Source organism: Cyrtonyx montezumae, unplaced genomic scaffold (genome assembly GCF_038088225.1).
Source record: "Cyrtonyx montezumae isolate F1298 unplaced genomic scaffold, pur_monq_1.0 scaffold_14, whole genome shotgun sequence".
NCBI lineage: Eukaryota > Metazoa > Chordata > Aves > Galliformes > Odontophoridae > Cyrtonyx > Cyrtonyx montezumae.
The window spans coordinates 12,172,981-12,196,473 of record NW_027071870.1 but is presented as its reverse complement, the minus strand read 5'-3'; the positions used below and the strand labels follow the sequence as shown (position 1 = coordinate 12,196,473).

The 23,493-nt window shown below is 38.5% G+C and overlaps 1 protein-coding gene across 2 annotated transcripts in view; it reads right to left on the bottom strand.

Moving 5' to 3' along the window:
• Window positions 1-17,486, bottom strand: part of CREM (cAMP responsive element modulator) — a 32,219-nt gene extending 14,733 nt beyond the window's left edge. Inside the window, exons 1-5 of one of the 2 annotated variants that reach the window (XM_065731494.1) lie at window positions 17,378-17,486; window positions 12,167-12,275; window positions 11,475-11,598; window positions 2,416-2,507; window positions 2,137-2,273 (exon numbers count right to left, since the gene is read on the bottom strand). In XM_065731494.1, coding sequence (XP_065587566.1) covers window positions 2,137-2,273; window positions 2,416-2,507; window positions 11,475-11,598; window positions 12,167-12,207 — 394 coding nt within the window. In that variant the 5' untranslated portion in view covers window positions 12,208-12,275; window positions 17,378-17,486. The remainder of the gene's footprint in view (window positions 1-2,136; window positions 2,274-2,415; window positions 2,508-11,474; window positions 11,599-12,166; window positions 12,276-17,377) is intronic. The other variant, XM_065731498.1, reaches the window with a different exon arrangement.
• Between the last annotated feature and the right edge of the window lie 6,007 nt (window positions 17,487-23,493).

Here is a 23,493-nt window from a genome sequence, read left to right as displayed (position 1 = left end):
TCCAAATTAGGACTGAATCTACTACAAGGAGATGATCAACCTTGATATCACTTGAATCAAACCTCAAATCTAAACTTTTCTGACAAGCAATATCTTTGAGGGCAATGAGTAGTATCCAAGAAGAGTTTGATGCAATTTTTCACATCAAATATCAAATTAATGAATTGGATATGAAAGCCATTTCTGAGAAGGCAAGGCTCTCAAAATGAATTCTTTCAAAATGATTTCTTTAAGCCAGAATCAGCAGGGCCAATGAAGACCGACATCCTGAAGCAATATCTTTTTACATCTGAGACCTTATTAAATAAATGCTTGTAGAGAAAGTTCTCATAAAAATACTGCAAATATTTTAGGTCACAAATAAAGTATGTTTGGTCCATGCTAACACCAGGCTTAAATTCAGGTAAGTGAGATTTAATTAATTTTTATGGATTCTGCTACCTCAAGCCCACTGTTGGTGATGCTCTCTGCTTTTTGATTTTTCAAAATTAAATGTTTGTTTGAACAAGAAAGAAAAAACTGAGAATTTCATCATTCCTTTATACACTTCCCCATGACTATGATTTACAGGTATGTTCAAAGTAAAACATCCTTTAATTTAATAAGTGAGAATGGCTTCCTGCAAGACACAGCTGGTTAAACCACAAGTCTGGTTTCCCAGAGGAATATTAAGAAATCCAAAGTCCTAATTTCTTACAAATCTGAAAGATTTAAAGGCTCACTAGAGCATATTGCAAACTCAGAGCACTGGGACAGGTTGTCCAGAAGGTTGTGGAGTCTCCTTCTATGGGGATCTTCAAGACCTGTCTGGATGCCTGCCTGCGTGACCTACGACAGGGAGCCTGCTTTAGCAGGGGGGTTGGACTCGATGACCTCTTTAAGTCCCTTCCAATCCCTGCAATTCTGTGTGTAATTCTGTGATTCTTACAGAGCTTTCTTTTTAGGCCTGGAAAACAGTGAATATTCTTCTAAAGCTAAACCAAAGCCAAACAAACAAAACACCATGGTCACCCAAAAAAAAAAAACCAACAAAAAATTCATTTGATTGAGGACAGTTGCAGATTCTGGACTGGATCATTTAGCATGATGAGAAATTCAAGGGAAAGAGCACTTCAGGTGCTAACAAAGTCCAAGCAACATTATTTTCTATGCAGAAGGGTACTATATTCAAAGTCTGCTTTTGCAGATTTCATAATGATTTAAGTTGTACAAATTAAAAATAACTGAAGAAAGGCAACTAGCACGTGGCACAGAGGAAGCCGTTCTATCTTTTTTATATTCTGTTGTTATTGTTTTAGTAGATGTGCTCTGTTCTCAAAATAATTTTTCAGAAAACAACATGCCTTTTCCAATTTTCCTGTCATCATACAGGAGGAAAAATACCTGAATTTCAGCGCGCCTACACAAAGGAAGTTACAAACAAAAATAAAAAAGCCTAGAAGAGAAGCATTATCGAACAAATAATTTAAAAAAAAAAGAAGTTATTAGAAAGGTATATGTTAGATGATAAATGATTAAGCACAGGAAGGTATGGGGAGTGAGCTATGCCAGGTTTTCAACATGAACAAAGAAATGATAAAAGTAAAAATCTATAGAACCAATTGTGAAATGAACATGGAACTTGTTTTTGGATGAAGTACCAACTGTCAAAGACAACACTTTAGATTAATGCTTCATGCAGTTAAGACAGAGTTAAAACTTGTCAACTGGAGAGAAAGAAAAGATTTCATACTCCAATCCCACATTTTAAAAAACTTCCTCACTAACTGCCCTTTCATGAAGAACACTCATATATAGCAAATCACAGTACTAAGAACCTGCAGGGATTTATAACACTGCACATTCACACGTAATGCAGACCAATGCCAACATCTGGCACACCACCCAGGCCTCGCCTCCACATTCTTAATGCATAGCCAGAAGAACTAAGTTAAGCAATCAACAAACACTACAAGAAACAGACTAAATGTTTTTCATGCCCACATAAGGAAAAATGAAATATAAAAATCGGGATTAATTAGAAGTATAGAAGATCTCATTCTTCTCAGCAAAACATCTCTATTTCATTATGGAACTTTAAGAAAGAACTGTTCTTATTTTGTTCTGCAACAAAACACAGTATCTTTGCAAACATACTGAATTGCCCTGTGCTAGACTGATACAGGCTGCTTGGCATGGACAGTGGAGAAATTCCAGCTCCTTCTTCTTCCGACTTCTCTTCATCAATCCTCGGGATGGCAGGAGTATCTGAAGAGAGTTCATTCAAAATTTTTCTGAAAGAGAAAAAGAGATACTTTTATCTATTTGAAATTCCGTAACTATGAGAAATTAAATCACTGGCTTTTATCAGACAGTTTTGCTGTTACACATAAGCTGTCTTTAAAAACCAGAAAAAACAAAATCAAAAGTCCTTACCGGTATGAAGGCCTTCTTGAAAGTATTTCCCTACGTTTTAGAGTATCAGTTATCTCTTCTGATTCTGCAGAGTCGTCTGCAATCGATGCTACCTGTAATAGCAAAGTTTCTAAAATTCATAACTATATTAAAAAAAAAAAGGATATTAAAAAATAATCCTTCTGTGCTTGCATACAGCAAGTTTATATACTTTTTTTGAATTACAAACCACATGATGTTGGACTTCTCATTTTATAATACATCACCAGTTATGACATTAGCAACACATAAGCACTTAGGTGACAACTGTTTGGAATAAAACAAATAATAATCTACACTGCATTTTTTTTCTAGTGAAATCAGCAGAAAATATTAAATATAGAAGATCTCTTTAAATGTAATAATATTACAGAATTTGCTTGAAATCAAACACATTAAATACGGAATACTGCATTAATGCATCTTACATAATAGTAGACAATACAAAACCCTCTTCACAACCACAACAAATCTATTTTAAAAAGTAGTTTATTTAAACATACATTCATTAAATTACACTTATCAACACATTCATAAAATCAAATCCACTGTTAAGCAATACCGTGCAAGTTGTACAAACTTCTGACAAATTCATAACTGTCTCATTTTCTCAGAACTTTATTAGCATTATTTTCAAAGTTTCTTTTCTCCTAAGTTTACCTGAGCAGGGATTTAGGCCTGGAGCTGAAACACACTCTTTGCCAGCAAATACAGTACTATACAAAACAGAAAGCCATTATGGAACAAGAAAAGCACACTTGTTTATTGATACTTACAACTACTTGGAACTATTGGTGTATACAATCCAAAACTGAAGGAATACAGTAATGTTTGTGTAAAAATGGTCTTTCACATAAAGGCAGATAGATGGCAGTTTAAGATGCGGTGGCATTTTAAGCTAACACTGAAGAAGAGTGTCATTAAACAAGAGTTAAGCAACAAAAAGGCTCAAAGGTTTGACCTGGGTGCAGTGGAGACTTCCCTGCAGCAAAACAACCCACAACAACGTAACCAAACTCTGAAAGTAACACAGATGCCAGGCCTGAGCAGTTCAGACCTGAAAAAAGAACAGAAACAGGAGCACTCTGGTAAAAGGGTAAGGAAATCACAAGAAATATGAATCATTTTTATGTGGAAGAGGAGATTTTCTGCAATAAAATTCAGAAGTTCTAGTTTTCATGAGGGAATGAGAGAAATTTAATGTATGTTTGTTCAAATAGCAAGCAACCATGTTCATAAAGCTTTCACATGGAAACCACTGCCGTTTTTCCCAGCCATGAGACAGACTTCTCCAACTGCAGCACACAGCTCTGTGTTTGAACAAAAATAACTTTGAGCTCATGCCCAGCTGCCAAAACCTGATACACTGCAGGGGTAAAGCAAGAAGAAAAGTCAAATCTGAATTGTAAAGCTTCCTCCAATTAAAATAACAGCAGCAAAACAAAGAACACAATACAGGTAAGTATTTTTTTTCACACAAAAAGCAATGGCATAAACAAGAAAAAAAATTGTAAATGCCTTCCAGCTTAAAGCTGCAGGTATCTGAGAGTGGTCATAGAGGCTTTAACATCAGCCTTCAGTTTTCCTTTGGTTGGTTTCTAATTAGATTGTTATCATTTTCCAAGTCTCCCACTATCTGGCAGAGACAAGACGTAAATTAAAGCCAGACAATCTGGAGAAAGTGCCAGGTGGCAGGATAAAGTACTTAAGAAGATCACAGGAGAACCTAGCAACCTCTGTAATGGAGTCCTTCCCAAGGTGTTCTTTTCCCCCCCTCCCTTCTGGTAAGGGTCACTTATTCTCCATTAACATGCTCAAATGAAAACAAAGCAAAACTCTGGAACTAATCAATATCAAACAGGACACAGCTTTCTCATCTCTACTCCTCTGGGAAAGGCAAGGTCAAGTTGACACAATGGAACAAACAGTTGATTCCCATTCCCCTAAGAAGACACAACAGCAGTTGGCAAGAGATGCTGGAGAAATTCCTCCTTCTGAGCTCTGAAGAAAGTAAGCTATTTTTGTATGCATGTCCCAACTACACTGACTTGAAAGAAAAGCAATGACAGAAATTGGGAATGACTACAATGCACTTATTTGCTGAAGTTCACTCTGGCAAATTACAGTTAGAAAGAAATCCAGAAAAAAAGTTATTTTGCAAACTTCAACTTGACTTTATCCTTGACCAAACACAAGTCCTCTGCTGTCTACTGAGCCTTGTCAGTAGTGAACTAGAATTTCAAAACCTTACTATATCCCATCATCTACAGCTACAATTAAAATGCTGAATACCTGACAAAGGTTTCATTCTTGCTCTCTAATCTCTAAGGTAAATATACTTACGTATGACTTTTAGCCACTATACTTGAAAGATACTCTAGAGATTGCTTCTCAAGAAGTCCTACAATGTATACACTTTTTCTGTAATATGCTGCAATGACTTGTGGTAGAACAGTCCATGTGTAATTTAACTGGCCTCTCTTTGCAGACATTATCAATTTTACTCACAAGAAGGAATTCAGCTTTCATTCCATGATTGGCTTTTAAGAAAACTGGATCAAAGACATTCCTACCTACAAGATAAGCATGAATTGGAGGCCTGCCGAAACATTTTTAAACTAGTGCAAGATTGTATTCTCTCCACTCTTTTCCACTATTTAAAAGCTTTGAAAATACTTCCATCATTTTTCAGCGTCTGTTTTGAGCAGGTTTAAACATAAAAATTTATGATTATTATTATATTTATAAATTATTATTATTGCTTGCAGCTTTAGCAAAAATAAGGGCAGCCTCAAAATGAGCACTTACTTTTGCTCTTTACATCTACATACCCACAAAAAGCAATATCTCACGATCCAATAGAGCCTGCTAAAGCAACAAGCAGTCATTTCAAACTGTTTACTTCCATTACGTCCAGATGCTCCCAAAAATACAGTATAAAAGACACTAGCTCATTTTCATTAGAAATATGATGCTCACAGAATCGAGTGAAACAAAAAAAAAAAAACAACCTGCAAAATGCACTAAAACAGGTCACACTATTACACAAACTTTGTGTTGCACAAGCTCAGGCTCCAACACACAACTTCTTAAAAGATAAACAGGAAGCATTAAGGAATTGCTGCACAATGCCTGTAGTGCTGCTACCAGCTGACTGCCATCACGCTGTCCCCCACGTCCCTGGGGAACATCTGCCCAGCACTGGTAGCAGTGAATGCTCATGGGGTACAAATAGTGAGGGGCCAAACATTCATGAAAACACAAGAAGAAAAGAGCTGACCTGAACAGCACTTCTGTTGACTGAATGACTGAGGGCTGTGTGGTTCGAATGACACCCCAGTCTGACCAGAAGGCAAATGTTCTAGAGGTACTGCTGGAGATCCTCTTCCAGCACTTGATGCAGTTACAGAAACATACAAGTTTCAGTCACCATGTGTAAGTGACATGCCTGAAGATTTCATTAAAGGCTTTTAGAAGTGATACTAAAACAAGTTGGTTCTGATGTTGCATCTGAAACAGCTCAAGTGTGTGTTTCATCACACATGAAAATATACTAGTTTTAGCAGTAAGAAATGCATATCTTTCCAAACGATGTGGGATACTTAAACTGCCCCCTACTAAACTGAAAACCTTTCTAATTACTTTTTTCCTTTCCTCCAGAGATTTTATGTTTTCAATAAAAATCAGCCCTAAGCTACCATGGACTAAATCTGCTCTCACTAGCATGAAAGTTAGGAAGAACCTCAAGTAATGTAACCAAAAATACCAGTATTTATTGAAGCTGTATGTTGCAGTGACAATATACAGAGCAGATGTTCTTAGTCTCGCATCCAAAACTGATTTTGCTTTGTTAAGTTGAAACTTCACTTTTAACTTTTGGTTTTGAGACAGATGTCTCAAAGAGATGTGATAATTTTTCAGATAGGAAGAAAGTATTAAAGCAATACATGGAATTTCAAGTTGTTTTAGATTAATAAATCCTCTTTATATATTCCACAATATCAAGAAAAGTAGAGTTAGAGTACTTCAATATAACAACAAAAACAAATAACAGATGAATCTTAAACTGAGTACAGCTGAAGAAAATGGTGGCCTCGTTCTGTTTAGGAATACATGTGAGCCCTCTTCCTGATGACATTTCAGCATTGCCCAGCCCTCAGTTCTCCATCTTCAGTACTGAACTGAATGTGTTAAGTAGTAAAGAAATAGAGCAGACTAAGAAATAGCTCCAATTTATGCTACTACTGTTAAATCTATTAACAGAGATATAGAAATCAAAACGGAAAGCATCATAATTAATCTCAAGTCCTCTGTGATGAAATATCCTGAAACTCAAATAAAAAGGAAGAAAGTTACAACTTCCTAAAATTATACAATAGTTTTTTTTCCAAGTGAACCATATTAAGAATGCTAGTTTCTTCACTTACAAGAACAGAGTGTAAGTCATATCTAAGATTCTGCTGTTCTCCCCTTTCTTTCTCAGCCCCAAAATGTACCTGGTGTGAGTAGCAAAGGTAAGAATTGATAGAGTGAGAAAAAAAAACATGATTATTGCTAAGTATGTTAAAAAAACGTTTGTAATCATAGAATCATTCTATTAAAGAATTTTCTATTTTTCTGTATTCACACTGAAGGTAATCTCTTTTACTTTTTTCAATTCCAAACGTTAAAGAACATTTTACTCATGACTTTTAAGTTGCTTCTTGCCTAGAATGAATTCTTGCCTAGTATGCACTCCTCTCTTGAGACAATAGAAAGTCGTTGTCTACTGTTAAGACACACTACTATCAGAAAGACCAGATGTTGGGTCAAATGATCTTGAAAAACAAGGTTTCTAGGAAACAGAGACAGGATCTTGCCACTATTCACTATGTAATCATTCAATTGTTACAGTAAACCCATCAGACTTTCAGGAAATAAGATAATTGAGGAAATTTCTAACCCCTAAATGGAAACAATCACTCCTTAACTGGCATTAAATGGCAACGTGTAAATAGAACATACAGGTTTTCTTCCCACTTTATAAAACAAATATTATCATCAGTAATACATTTTTGAGATACAGAATAGTCTTGAATAGCTTGAAAACTTGAAGAGTATGATCTATTTTCTGCCTGGCACAGTTGACATCATCCCAAAACCAAGCTTCAAGGAAAGAGCATGGAGCAGTCTACACAGTTACAGAGCATGCTAACTTCTCAAAACATTATGAAGGCAATTCCACTAAACCATCCGCAGATCTCAAAGACAGCAGTAATGTGATACAATTTGCTAGTGTATCAGAAAGAACACACAGAGCACAGCACACACAAAGCAGTACAACATGAACAGTATATTAGATTCCCCGATCAGCAGACAATGGGTCAGGCATAATTAATCAGGAAGTACACCAGCACTCAAAACCAAGAAACACTGTATTCATTTAAAAGCTCCTTATTCAGTCTAACCACACACAGAGGGGAAAAAAAAACCAAAAAACTCAACTAATATTCTTAGGGTACAGTTTACAGTATCACAGCAGAAACTGTTTCGTTCCTATTACTTCAGGTAAGAGATTAAATGGGGAGTGGAGAGCACAGGAGGAAAGACAATGGTATCTCTAAACCTGGATTGAACAAAAAGTGATTTGTTTGTTCATTTATATCTGTTTCAAACATCTCTGTTTGATTTGATCACTGTTTGCTGAGTTTTCACAATTACATGAAGGTTAGACAGTGTTCACATTCATGCTACTGTAGTTTCTATAAGTTTCATTTTAAATCTGTGCTTGTTTTCTATTAGGTTTATTTTCAAGAACAATGACTTAAAAATTCAAACTGCATATTTTTCATCTCCTTTATAAATGTTAAAGACATTAAAATAATTTTGATTCACATTTTGTTTGGCATTATTTTTAAACTGAACACTCCTGTGTTGGCCAAAATACTTTTGCACTCTGAGGCTGAGTAAAACAGCCTTGGCAAAGGAAAAAACAAATCAACACACCACACTGCTTTCTGACATCAGTGATGAGCAATGCTACCTATGACACCATCCCCCAAGGGATGTCTAGCACAGGGACTGAAAACAATCCACAAGCAATTCAGCAAAGCAGGAGGTAAGGGGAGATGAACACATGAAGCACCTGAAACATATTACACCTCATAGACAGCAAAGAGACTTTAAATGTCGTAATATCATCTGGAGGTCCAACATCTGAGCTGTAGTACAGCAGTCAATCGCTTCAACAAACACCAACTATGTATTGTTACAGCAATATGGGTTCATACACCAAATGTTTGGAAAAAAGTGGACAACAGAGAAGCACAGTAAGCAAAAGCACGCCCAAAAAGCAAACACAAATTATCTTCACACTGAGGTTTGTACTCTATAAGAGAGGTTACTTATCAGTCCTCTGATTTCAAGATGCATGGTCACTGAACAGCTGTACTGTGCACATACACACTCCTGTCATTCAAGGTCAGATAACTTTTCCTACTACAGAGTTTACATTCACTGTCTACATTTCACACCTCAAACACAGCCAGTATGAAGCAGAACACACACAGCTCCATGTCATTTCTGCTGCAGCTATAGAAGCTAAATGCTACAAGGACTGCAGAAGTAAAGTGCTTCTGGAAAAAGAAAAGACAGAGCAAACCCATGGTGAATTCACCTAACAGAAAAACGAAGGGCTCATCACATAAGCACTCCCTAGCCTCTATGAGGAAAAGGTGAAGACAGGGAAGTTTTGGCTAATTGCAAAGCTAATGCCAGAAAGGAAACACCCAGCTGTGAAGAAGTCAAATGTCTGCTCTCAGCCATTCGGTGAGAGCGTACCCTTCAAGAAGGGCACAACAGTGACAACGTTACAGTTCTAACACTCTAATATCTACTTGAAGAATGCCCTGGACTTCCACTTGTCAGGCTGGTTTTAAAACCATATTCACAACTATGTGGCAAGCTTCAACAGTGCTACAGAGGAAGATATAACCCACAGTTCCATCCTGAGAGCCCACAAGAAGAGTGCCCTTGAAATGCTAAACCTGTAGTCCCAGCTTGCAATGGCTGTGATCTCCATGTATGAGAAAAGTCCTTCTAATCCCTCTGAAAGCAGTTCTCACATTGTAAATCCTGACCTGAGTCTGGTTCACAGCCAGCACTGTGAGGTCAACAGACAATATTTCAGATCAAGGCACAAGCACAGCTCTAATAATAGACAGAATATGACAAATGCAAGAAGTGATACAAAGAACCTATCAAGGATGCAAGATTAAAGAAAACAAACAAATAAACAGAACTGAAATTACTTTCCTAAAATATAAAACTTCTAAATGCATTCCTCTTCCCTTTTTATACTTAGTATAATTATGTAGATGAGCACAGGATAACATAAAGTACAATACAGCTTCTAGGAACACTGCAAATGGAAAATTAATTTCTCTTTAAATAACAATGTAACTGTTGCAAGATTAACCATCATCAATATTACAAGGATATTTTCTCTCAACCAACTTATTTTGTTTAAAAGCAGCCCTACATAAATCAGTAACTGCGTATATTAGACAGACTCCATGGAACCTATATCAAAATTAGTTGAGAAATTTTCCAGCTCACGCCTCTGTTCTTTACTGAAGGCATGTGTCAAACAGCTTTCAAAGGCGACCAGATTCCTGCACAACTGCAAGCTCAGCTCAGCTCTTCAGGCCTTCTGACCAAAATGAGGAACAAGCAGGTGTAAATTCTGGACTGCACTCCTGAGGCTTCAAACTGAAACACACCTCATACGCTCCATTTTGCTGCTAACTGACAAGAGATTCAGCAGTACTTCCAGATGTATTAGCTTTAACAGAAAGACATAAGCCCAGTGCCTGGTATGGCTGAACCTCACCCGTTACCACTATGCAGTACTCCAGCATTGAGATACTACCTGAGATGAGCTAATGAGTCGCACATAAAATCTACTGTTATACAAAATAGCTTAACTATCAAAGAAAGACAGAGTGAAGGGGTGAAATCAGAAGAGCAAAACAAATACAGGTTTTGACTTCACGCTCTATTCAAGGAAAAAAAAGACAGGATTCCCAATGATGCAGATATGAAAACCACAAACACACACCAGAGGTAACAAAATAAACAAGCATTCAAAAACATTTTGCAGCCTACTTGGTGTCTGAAGATCCAAAAAAGCCAGCTATATTCTCACTTGAAAATAAACCTATAACATAAGCTTCGTACCTAGCATACTATATACAAGGCACAAAATAACTGAGCCCTTCACTGGAACAGTATTACTAACTTCTAAATTCTGATGTGGAAGAAATTCTGTAAGATAGTTTTGATTGTTTCCTTTTAAATCAGTTCCTTCATTTCACAAAGGGTATCTGGAGGTTCTTTAAGAGGTCTACACATCCCAAAGTTATAAGGCTTAGCACTGTCAAGAATATTCTCAAGTGCTGAATCTTGCAGTGCTTATTTTTAATGATGGGAAGTTGTTGTGTCATCTTTATCTCTTAACTACCAAAGAAAAATCCAGACACAATTACTATGTAGAACACGTAAATTTTAGAAATCCAGACACTGACATCAGATGCACAGAGATGAAACAGAACAAGCATAAATTAAAATTATACTTGCAAGACAAAATTCATTCTATACAAAAACCTAGGAAAGAACTATGGCTATTTTTATTCATTTTCATTATACAACACATCTTCAAAAAATTACATTCCTGCTGTTTGATCTTGCAGCCACCTCAATTCTTTAGGACCCTAGAACCAGCTGCAAAATAAATGTAATCTTCTGAGAAAAGTGAAAAATATGCCTAATAATCATTTTAAGAAACACAGATTCTCAAAAGCATTACTTTCAAAAAAGACCTGATGTAATACTAGCCCCTTGTTAAATACAGCAGCTCTTGCTTTCAGTATATGCTTGCTGTTCTTCCTATCTAACGACAAGACTTACAGAACATGAGAAGTTCAAGTTGGAATTTTTCAAGTCAACAATAAAAAACAGTTCTGAATGTCACTTTATTGACAGCTTCCCATATTCCAACTTACCTGAGATACTGAGGAAATCTCACACTCGTCTGGTTGATTCCGATTCTGAACAGCATCTCTGTCTGGCACAGAATCCACTGCATTATCGTCTTGTTGCGATTCAACCATTTCCATGGTCATTCGTCTAAAATTAAGTACACACGTACATAACTATAGCCATATGCATACATAAATATTGCTGTATGGAGGGTATACAGGCATCTAGGTAGAAAAGAGCAATACCAGACTATATTTGGAGCAAAAAACTAACAGAAAACACATAATCTCTCTCAAAATTATTTGACTAATTTCTGCCAACTTAACCATACCAAAATCTTTATTCATATAGCCATGAACTCTCAAACACATCCTTTGGAAAGCTGCAAGGTTCCCAAAGCAGCCAGTACCACCTGCAGTAGGTGCTTCATGCCTCACACCTGCAGGCAGATGAAGCTTAAGTTGGCTCACAAGTGGCTATGTGCTGGCACAGCCTTTAAAAGGGCTCCTAGGAGAACGGACTTAGTCTGGGATTTGTACTTGAACCATCTGTAAAATAATTGGGGCTCAAGACCCTCAACCATTCTTCTTGTGCTTTTAAAAGGAGGGCAAGTTTCAAAGCTGAATGAATAACTCTCTGACCCTCACTTAAAACTACAAGTTTAAACTTAACAGGAAAGCTTCTAAATATGTCTGCCATATAGAAATGCAATTACCTCGCAGCTGGTTTTCCGTATTTCTTGGCACGCTTAATCATATTGGAAGAAATGCGTGTTTTAAAACAAGGTTCTCTTGGGCTTCCTCTCTCTACTACCACTCTCTGCACTGCAAGCGTAACATTGAACAAGTGATGTCACAACAAGCATTGCCATGGCAGCCGTGCGAGTTAGAAACAGAACCAAGACTTAGGGCAGACCACACACACATGCCCCATGGACATGCTCCCTACTACGTGTCGTGTCACAGAAAGAATTAAGACAATGAAAGGAAGAAGGGATGCAGCTATGATTTTAAGAAGCAGAAAATCTAGCTTCCTGAGTTCAGATCAGATGGGCTCGGTCACTGGGCAACCCAGCGGAACTCAAGCTCCAACTGTTTCAAACAGCTGGTAGCTACCCGAGTTTCCCCTATAAACGGACACAGGGCATAGACCAGGAAAGGGCTCTGTTAAGTGCCCAAAACCAAGGCTCCTCAATTGTCCCATAAGTTAAAAGTTAATGACATAATATTGAACTAAACAAACAACTCCTTATGTGACATGGAAGCATTCTTTTACCTGCATGGTAACCTGTGACCACAGGTCAGAAAGGAATACAGTTAAATGATAGAGAAGCACTCTTCTAACTTGAATCCCTCTCACAGTACTCTGCTGACCAGATTTAATGGACTGCTTTGCCAACAGCACCTTCAATTTCAGTACTTACACTTGTTGGGGTGCTTCAGTCAACAGAAATTACATACTCTAGGCCAATATCAATTCAGATAAAATTATTAACACAACATTTCATCTTTCAACATCATTGTCTTCTTAGTTATCACTGATTAATTCTATCCAATCTAATAAAATATAATTAAAAATCTACTAAAATTCAGACAACTTGGGGAAGAATATTTTCACCAAGTTTTCCACCATAATTTTCCATAATGAGATGTTTATCTTATTACATCATTCCATTTTTTAGATTACGCATTCAGTACAACAAAGAAAGAGCAGAAATGCTCCTCCTTAGTAAACTGAGAACATTCATACAGGCTGAAACACACAGGCTCTATCTGGCTCATCTAAGACTGCCTTCATAAGCTTCAGAACAGTCCACACACCAAGGAAGATTAAATAACACATGTGGGCTGGCACCACATTCACTGCAATCTCTTCCTATAGGCAGGAATACAGGCAGAATTAATTCACTTTATATGGGCCACAAAGTATTTTGTTATCCAAAACCATCTGCCACAGATAACCCATGGCTGGGGGGGTGGGGGGGAGGGGGGAAGATAAAACAAGGAACTAGACACACACAAAAAAGAACCAAACCAAAACAAAAAAAACAACCAAGTATTTTCATCTCATTGAAAACACTTCATAGTATTTTACTTGTCAAGAGCCAACCTTCATTTTCATTTTGTGACAACTAGATATTGTTTTCTCAGCGGTAATTTAATGGTCTTGCAATCAGTAGCGGATTATCAAAAATGTTTTATTTTACTACTTTGATTATCAGCATCTCCCTCCCAAAGCTCTTCCAGCTGCTGCAGTCCAGTAACTGTTGGCTAACAGTATGAAAACAGCATCAGCACAGCCAGAAGGAACTTACTCCTACTATTTCTCAAAGTATAGCACAGGGAACAGACTGCATTTTGTAGATTGTATACATTAAATTATGCTTGTCATTGTTTATCTATTTTAGAAATATGGCAAATGTAATTAAAACATGACAAATTTAAGAGTTTAAATGTATTTTCTATCTTCAAATGGGTATATTTATTCTGATCCCTAACAAAGACAATACCTTGTTTTAAATCATCAGCAAAGTGGAGCAAAATCTGAAAGTTTTTCGTAAGTTCATAAGGTTGGAAAGGACCTATAAGATCATCTAGTCCAACCATCCTCCTATCACTATCTCTACCCAACTACTTTTATTCTGCTTTAATTTAGGGTTTGTTATTGTTGTTTTAAAAACATTGAATTCATGACTATAGCAAAATAGTACTCCTGGATAAGCTAAAAATCACTTATTTTTGAAAATCTGCTAATTCTAATATGTTTGAAAACAGGGACTTGAGTAAAAATGCTGCAGAAATTCACCATCTCAAGTATAACTTCAGACTACAACATCAAAATAACAACAAACACTTCAGTAATTTTAAAGGATTTAGCTTGGCATAGAACTTCTAACGGAAGGATAACTGAAGGTGTACTGTAACAGGCTGTTAATACATCGTTCATTAAGCAAACACAACCACAGGGAATTACCAGACTTGAAGGCAAAGGTCATCTACAGACACTGCAGCCCCCAGTGGCACAGCCACATCACCCCCCATGGGCCTGCATGCAACCCAAGACCATGCTAAGGAATTTCTGAATTTCACAGTCCAATCCAGTATCACTGTCCTCAGCACACTCTCATAAGCTCCTAGATTTCTGCAACTTGAGCTGCATAGTTTTTATTTACTTCCTGCACTATTTATCATTTAACCATGAATACATTGAAGTGGGAGTGGATCATGATTATGTTTTACTAAACCAACAGTACTACAGACTGCTGTAAAAAAGTACTGACTTAACTCAGAAACCACAGCTTCACACATGGATCACACATAATCCCTTTGCATTGAAAAAGAATAAATCTGTTAGAATTTTCCTGAAGTTTCAGAGTAAAAGAAAAAACCTGTCAAGCACTTAAAATACTTTGAGTAGGCATATCAGAATTGGTTTACATCATATGTTTTAATTAATAAGTAAAGTCCATCCTATGTATAATACTGTAACCTTCTTCGTTTTACTTTTAAAGTAAAACTAAACAAATGATTTGTTTTAAAGGATATGGTCCTAGCCCTTATCTAAAACAATGTTTTCCTTCATTGTATGATTAACTGAATTACAGAATCACACAGAATCACAGAAGTTGGAAGGGACCTCAAGAGATCATGAAGTCCAGCCCCGCTGCTAAAGCAGGCTCCCTACAATAGGTCACACAGGTAGGCATCCAGAAAGGCCTTCAAGATCTCCATATAAGAAGACTCCACAACCTTCTGGGCAGCCTGTTCCAGTGCTTTGTCACTCTTACCATCAAGAAGTTCTTCCACATCTTAGTATGGATCTTCCTAAGTTCAAGTTTTAGGCCATCGCTCCTTGTTTTATTTCTATGCACCACAAACAAGCTTTAATCCTATAGTAGTCAGTAGTACACTGAATTCTTACACATTCTACCTTGGTTGTTTACCATCACTAAGGAGCAAATTTAAATATTATGCTGATTTTTAAAAAAAATAGTAAGACATATACCACCAACCTTCCCCTCACCATACACACATACTCCTAAAAAGAAAACCAAAATAGGCAAATGGAGCCGAGGGGCTAGAAAAGATGGCCTCCTATAATGTAAGCAAAGATGTCTGCCTTTCCTTACCAAGAAATCCTCAAGATCTGCCAGAAGTCTTAACTGTGAACTAGGTAGTTAACACCTGCTAACACATCCACGTGATTAGTATGTATTTACTGCAGTCACTGAGGCCAGTGTGCAGCAGCTAGGGGCAGGTAAGCACTGATTAAAGTGCAGACTTAACACAACAAAAGCTCCTTCTGCTGCTAACAGCAGCACCACCCACGGGACAACACTGACACAGGAGCTAAAGGAAAAGACAGAAAACTGAAAGTTATTTACCTCAAGGGGCGTGAACCTTTTAGCACTTTATGTCCACTGATAAAAAGGACAACATCTTATCAAGACATATTCTTCTGTAATAAAGATCACAAAAAAATCATTTTACTCCACACAAACACTGCTGCTTGTTTGACGTCACTGAATACTAATGAGGATTTAATGTCTGTTGGTGTAATTCAAACGTATGAGCCAATTGGTATAGAACTCTGCATGTATGACTTTTTAATTAAATTGCTCGAGACATTAGAAAAGTAACTTCTTTATTTTAAAGTTAAACTTCTTTATTTTTTACTGTTAAAATAAAGAAGCTACTTTAAAAAAAGAAAAAAGAAGTTACAAAGGAAATGACACAAGCCTAGAAAACGCATTTTGACCTTGCTCTAAGTATGTCTTCAAGGGCTTTTATTCACAGGGAAGTGACTGGAAAGTGAAGATGTGAACTTACATACACCTGTTTTGCATTTATTGGTGACCCCACAGCAAGTGCAGGAACACTCTGAGTGCTCTCGTTTCAGAAGAGCACTGTTTTTACATATTGAAGCCTGGAACCCAGATCTCTACCGTGCTTTGTGGGGGCTGCAGCTGGCACCAAGCGCTCACAGCACTCAGCTGAGTGCAACAAGCAATGGTGCAGCACACTAGATCCCAACTGTGTCAAGTTTCTGTTTAGCTTTTGATGCTGTTTCTTCTGTCTACTAATTACCAATGGGCTTTTCTTTTTTCTTCCACCTCCTTTTTTTCCCCAGGATCTTAACACAACTCTCAATGCAGAGCCCCAACCTCCTCACTACAAGACAGAGAGGCTCTGAAGAGCTGCCCGAAGAAGGGCATCAAAGCTGCGAGGGGTCTGGAGCACACGTGTTGTGAGGAGCTGCTCAGGGAACAGAGACTGTGTAGTACAGAGAAGAGGTGGCTCAGGGGAGACCTCACTGCTCTCTGCAACTGCAGGAAGTGCGGCTCAGCCTCTTCTCCCAGACAACAGCAACGGGAATGGCCTCAAGTTTTACCAGAGGGGGTTCATGTTGGATATTAGGAAAAACTGCTTCTCTGAAGGAGCGGTGATTAGCTGGCAGAGGCTGCCAGGGAGGTGCACTCAGGGACACGGCCATAGCGGCGGGCTGAGGGCTGGGCGAGATCATCTGAGTGCTCTTCTACAACCTTAACCGCCCTGTGACTGCTACGGCTGCAAGCCCCGCCACCTTAACAGTCAGACACAACAACGCAGAAGCAACAGATCATTTACGAGTCAGCACCAGTGGAATCACCCGACTGCTACGGGACACTCAGGCCGGCAGCCCACTCCCCACCAAACGTCCGGCTGTCCGGGTGTCCGTGTGCGAGCTGGGCAGAGCTGCGGTGCCGGGCGGACGACGCTTTCCGGGCGGAGCGCGCTCCCAGCGGGGACGCGCCGCCACCGCCCCCTCGTGCGCGCCCCCGGCGGCGCAGCGCCCCTCTCCCCCCGGTCCCTGCGCACCGCCCCGCCGCCTGCCCGCGGGGGGTCGGGCTGCGCGCACACGTGTCCCCGCCCCCTCCCACACTCACCCGCCGCCCCGTACGTGCTGCCCCCGTCACAGGGGGTGGGGGGGATAGGACCGGGCGGAGCCGCGCATCGCTCTCACGTCAGCGCTGATGCAGCCGCGCCGCCGCGGGGGCGCTGAGGAAATGGCGTCTGCGGCGACTCCCAGCCCCAAGGGCCGCGGAAGGAGGCGGAGCTGGCACACAGGCAGCGGAGCCGAATGGCCGCGGGGCTCCCAACCGCCACCAACCGCCACCAACCGCCGCCGCGCGCCCGCAGGCAGCGCCTCCGATTGGTCGAGGGGCGGGACGAGCTCTCTGCCGCGGGCGGGGCCTCGTGCCGCGCTCGGAGCGCCGCCATTCCGCGGGGCCGGCGGCAGAGTCGGGGCCGCTGGGCGGAGGCGATAGCGGGGAGTGGTGCTGGCCGCGCTCCGGCGATAAGGGCCGGTGGCCGCGGTGCCGGAGCCGCGGGGATCTGACACTGCTTCTCTCTGTACGCTTGCTGCTGTCTGGCGTCAGAAGGCATTAGGCTGGGGTGCAGCTTCTGTGAGGCGTCCGTACATCACAGTCATTGTGTATTCCAAAGTGACGTGTTCACCCATGGATTATTATGATTACTTTATTTCCTGTGAGAAGCTGCGTAACAGTATCTCGAGTGAGAAAGAAAAGCCCAGGCTGTTTTCACATGAGTCATTGTGACTGAAGAATTGGAGGACGTGTCTGTCGAAGCTGATGATGTGTCCATCCAGGTTAAACGTTTGGTCTTGTCCATAGAGTGAAAAAAATTAAATATTGATTTTTTTTTTTCAAACACAGGAAAAATAGAAACAAAAACACCTATCTCTGACTTCATGAAAAGTGAATTACGTTTATCTGTAAAGCCTTTGACCACTGAAGTTTGTTAATTTGCCTCCTAGAAGCTGTTTACCACAGCAATCAAAGTCACAATGCGGTGCACAGAATGTGTTTTTGCATCCCTGGCGCTGACGAGAGCTTTCAGTTTACATTCTCCATTTCTCTCCCTGAGATATTGAACAACACCCCCTTCCTGTTTTGAGTTCTGTTTCCTTCCTTCAGATTGTTGCGCGTATTTTTATGTGTCTTCTCAGAGTTGTTCTTCCCATGGTTAATATCCTCCTGCTATTGTAGCTAACCCGTAAGGCATGACTTAGGAACATTTATCAGAAGATCTGAAAAACCCTAATGAATACATGTCAGAGGGTAATAACATAATCAAATGAGCACATGAGTAAAAATACCATGAATACCTGTGCTGATGCCTGTGGAAGGAATCCTGTCTTTGCCTAGTGTTACCAAGAAGCCAAAAGTAGCCATTGAGAAGAAATTTCTAGAGAAGATGTTAAATAGAGGAAACCAAAACAACGAGTTGCTTATAGTGAATTTCCATGGAACTCTGTGAATTCGGAGAAAATATTCCGTTAGTTTTAAAGTAAGTCATCAGCAGCTTTGAAATGTTTAATAATTTATTGCTATTTGTAGTCTTGTTTTTTGTTTTTATTTTCCCTCCATAGTTTATGTTTTCTAAATAAGAAATTTTCAATTTAAGCTCCAGTCTGAGAAACATCTGGTCAGAGGACTGAGTGAGCTGCCAGAGGGATTTATCTTTGAGATTATTAACCGACTTCAGCTCTGGAATACTTGACACAGTTTGCTGAGGCCAGTAGCATTCTGACCAAGAGTAGGGGGTCTGGAGGAAGATAACAGTCAGGAAGCATTGCATTCATACTGTGTTCTGGTAGTATATTTATTAACTAAAGCCAGAACAGCTTCTGCTACAAAAATGAATCATTGCAACTAAAATCACTCTAAAATGTCTCTAACTGGGATCAATCCCTGACATTAACCAATTTAATTTCAAATACTAAGAACAAAATCAATATGTAAAAAAAGCACACAGGAAAGCCATGATTATTACCACAATTTAAATAAAATGGTTCTGAACATAGATTTGAAATCCTGGCACTTCACTGCCATCACACTGACTACCTGGGTTGTCTTTCTTCTCTAAACAAAAATGTCTGGCCTGATTCTGGCTTGTTAATTTAAGGAAACATCAGCAATTCAGTAAGAGTTACTGCTTTCTACTTTTTTTTAAGTAGTGTAACTGAGAGCAGTGATAGCCAAAGCAGCCCCAGTTGCTTTTGTCATCTCATTCCCACCACCTCAGTCATGCTGAGGCAACCTTGAATGTTATGTGGGAAGTAATCTGAGTTTGAAACCGTATATCAAGAAAAAAGAGTTGCTCTTGGCCTGGATGAATTCCTAAGTTGGTCCTCTGCACCATCATACAGAGAAGTACTACCTTGAATGAGGGGTTAATGTATGAGCAGGGAGCTGGAGTGACTTCAGTTGGCACTGACAAGAAAGGAATCATGATGTACTTAGCAAAGAATGTAAATACATCTCCAGTGCATGTGACATCAGTATGAACACCATCTGCGTAATACCAAACATCTGATTTCATATATCAGGTCTTCACATTCATCTTCCAAAGAGATTTTTTTTAAAGATGGAGTTTAAAAGTACTTGGTTCATTTTAATTATAATATTATGAGACACATGTAGTTTTCTTTGTAAAACTAGCTGTAGGTGTCCCTGCACATGGTAAATGGATGAACTAGATGATCTTCAAGATCTCTTCCAACCCAAACCATTCTATGGTTCCATAATTGTCAAAAATGCATTGCACCATGGATCTGTTAATGGACAGCTGGTTGTTCAAGAACTCTCCCTGTATTCTTTTTCTCTAAAAAAAGAGAAAGACAAATGCAGAACCTTCAGTGTGGTCACAGGGAAGTGCAGTCATAACACACAGCCATTGTTTTCACAACTTATTTTGCAAGCACGTAAACCAGAAATAACCAATGCCCTCAGGATGCAACAGAAACCTGGCCTGTTTGAAACAACAGATTAGGCAAGAGTTATACTGTAAAGATTATGAAATACAATGCACTGTAATGACAAAATATAAAATTAATAATTTATTTTCCTGTAATTTTTGTTTTTAAATAAATTGCTTTCAAGGAGTATATTATTTTGTACTCATAACTTGAATATAAATTCAAGTCTTCCTGCAGACAATGGAATTTAAAATTTACAGCAAATTGTACTATTGTAAGTCTTCTGAATAGTCTGCATAAGAGAACTACATAGAAAGTAGAGTTTACTGGCATCGAAGTATAGTCCCAAAAGTATTAAAAAAGGTCGGATAACTTTATGTGAATGTTCTGTACCATGGGAATGTGCATTCCACCCTTTACTGTTGTACAGTCATGTTTTGCAAAAGATTTATGCTGTAAAGCCAATGTAGTAACACAGGTGAAACTAATCTGGACACTGAGAATCCCCCTCAACAAGGGGTGATTGCCACGTGAATATTAGCCATTCAGATAACACAGTGAATTAGAAGCATAACAAGGTCTCATGTTCCTTAAAAGAATGTAATCAAAGTATGAAAAACTGAGAAAATCAACAGTCCACCTGTGGAGTAGATCTTTTAGCAGATATCAGCTGTTTTTGGTGGGGGAGCAATATTTTTTTGTTGTTACTGGTAGAAAATTGTATATGGCCATGAAGAATGAACAATGAAAGGCAGAAGCAGCTGAAAAAATGGATGTCAGCAGCCATGGCAGACGTGTCTGGGTAAGTAAAGAGTAGGAAGAGATGTAAGTGAAAAACGATTAACTTGAATTTTTGTCTGTATAACAGGAGATTATCGAGCCATTAGCTGTGTGGTTTATGTGACAGAGCTGTTGTATTTCTTTCATGACAAGAGTTGCTCAGCACTTATGCTCCCAATAGTACACATGCATGGCTAAAGCACTGTATTTTTCCTGGAGGAAAAATTACAATCTTGTCTTTTTTAACAAATGATGGCTCAACTATGATGTTTCTGCGATAACACTACTTTGCCAGATGGGTCAATTATGACCTTTTTTTGTTGTTGTTGTTTTAACATAACAGGGAGCTTCAGTCTTCATTAAAAATGTAAAAATGTGCTTTAGTGAACCAGTTGAGAGACAGGTTTCTAAATAATTTCTCAAAAAGGAAAACAACTGAGGAAATTAGCAGTGGACTTGAATCAATAGAATGATCTCTAGTTTAATTTAGAAAATAATGTCTTAGAAATGACACCAGATATTTCTTATTCACTATGTATCAGTGAAGACCAATATTACTTGCTCTTTCTTCTTTTTGACCTCAGGAAGCAGTTCTTTAAATTAAAGTTTGTCTCAAAGCTGAGTAGTATTCTCTAGAATTCGCCATCACTACGGATTGTGTAGTCACTGAGCTTAAATAGTTTTTGTCCCTCTCTGTCCGTATATATCCCACTCAGAGATGTCAAATAGCAATGTGCTGTTTTAAATTTTCAGTATTGTAGCAGAACCACTCGAGATTTAAATGGCAACTTTCTCAAAATAATGTGCCTTGCAAACAAAAAGAAGCAGATTTCTTCAACTCACAGCATCTGTTAAGCAATAGCAATACTTCTTTTCTGCATCACTGTGTTCACAAGCAACTCCCTGAGATTATAAATGTTGCTTGCATATGATTTTAGTGTGATATACACTTATAAAAAGTAGCCATACTGCTTAAAAAAATGAAAGTAGAAGGAAGAATTGCTATGCAAAGGCAGTTGCACGATTCCTGAATTGAAGAGGAAGGAGAGGAGTATACAGTTATACATGCCAGGTTGTTTGGTTCACTACTGGTTGCATAAACAAACATAAACAAATGTATTTCTTAATCATGAATGCATAGAGGTAATACAGTTTATGCTCCAACTTGTTTGACTTCCCTTCCGTTGCGTGCACTGCCCTCATGTGGCTGGTTGTTTTTTTTCATTATTTGAAGCTATTTTATGTATTAAATGTCCTCTAAGTGTAACTTTTTTTTTTTAATTCAGAGTTATTGCAGAATTTTATAACTCATAGATCTTTAGATACAAGTCCTACTTATGCTGTTTTACTTGTCAATAATGTGTTCCAGAATTTTAATACTGGTAATTTTACTGCAAAAGATGTGAAAAGGGAAATTACTGAAGGCTGCTCATACATACGTGTAACGTGTTTGTGTAAAAATAAGTTGATGCTCATTTTTAGTAATGAAGGAAAAAATAACATTTGTGATTTCTTTTATTACAAGCACTCTCAGGTCCTGGGAAAGGACAGAACAAATGTGGGATTTGAACTGACTCATTAGTGGTAAACTAATAAATGTTGTTTCTGGAAGTTCAGTTCCTATCCGTTTTCCTATTTGATGTATAAATGAATCATGTATAAATATCAAAATAAATAAATAAATGAAAATAAAAAATAGCATTCTGTTTTTAGATGTACAAATTTCAACTCCCAAGTATTTTCTTTCGTGTGGGTTCTGCGCTGCCATCTAGTGTTCTGAGCAGATGAAATCACACATTTAAAGTTCATTACCTTAAAAACGGAAGCTACAAGAACAGTATTTTAATGCTGTGTTTTTTATAATCCCCAAAAATATTTTCCATTCATGCTCATATTTTGTATCACACTATAAGTCATCTGTAAAAATACCTGTAATCAAATAATGGTTCATTCCTGCTTCTGTGTATCCGGTTCTATCACTGAGAATAAAGTTGCCTGCTTCTTAATCGTAAGTCAGCATCCTGGCTTTGCCCCTTGTTTGCTTTGATCGCAAATGCAGTAGTGTATACCGACATCCTGGAACAAATGCAGGAACGAATAAACTACTTTATTTACTCCAACATCAGGCAGTAATGCTATTAATAATATTTAAATAAACACAGTAATAAATAAAAGTGAAACTCAGCAATGTAAGAGAGAACAAATACTATAAACATCACAGGAAGTATTTCTCAAAGCATGATTAGGTATAAAACAGAGAATGAGTGGGGTGACAGACAAATGTGCAAGCAGGATGATGCAGACCTTTATGAATAAAAGGTGTTTCTTACTGATTTCTTAGTGCTGGGGAATAACAGCTTTTGTCAATGCTTTGTAAGGAAAGCTCAGTTTAGGGGTGAGGTGTTCACACGTGAGTGCTCGCTGTAATTAATAACAGTGTGAACAAGCAAAGCCAAACAACAGAACAGTTATTAGTTATGTTTGAAGTTAATTTGATGTGAC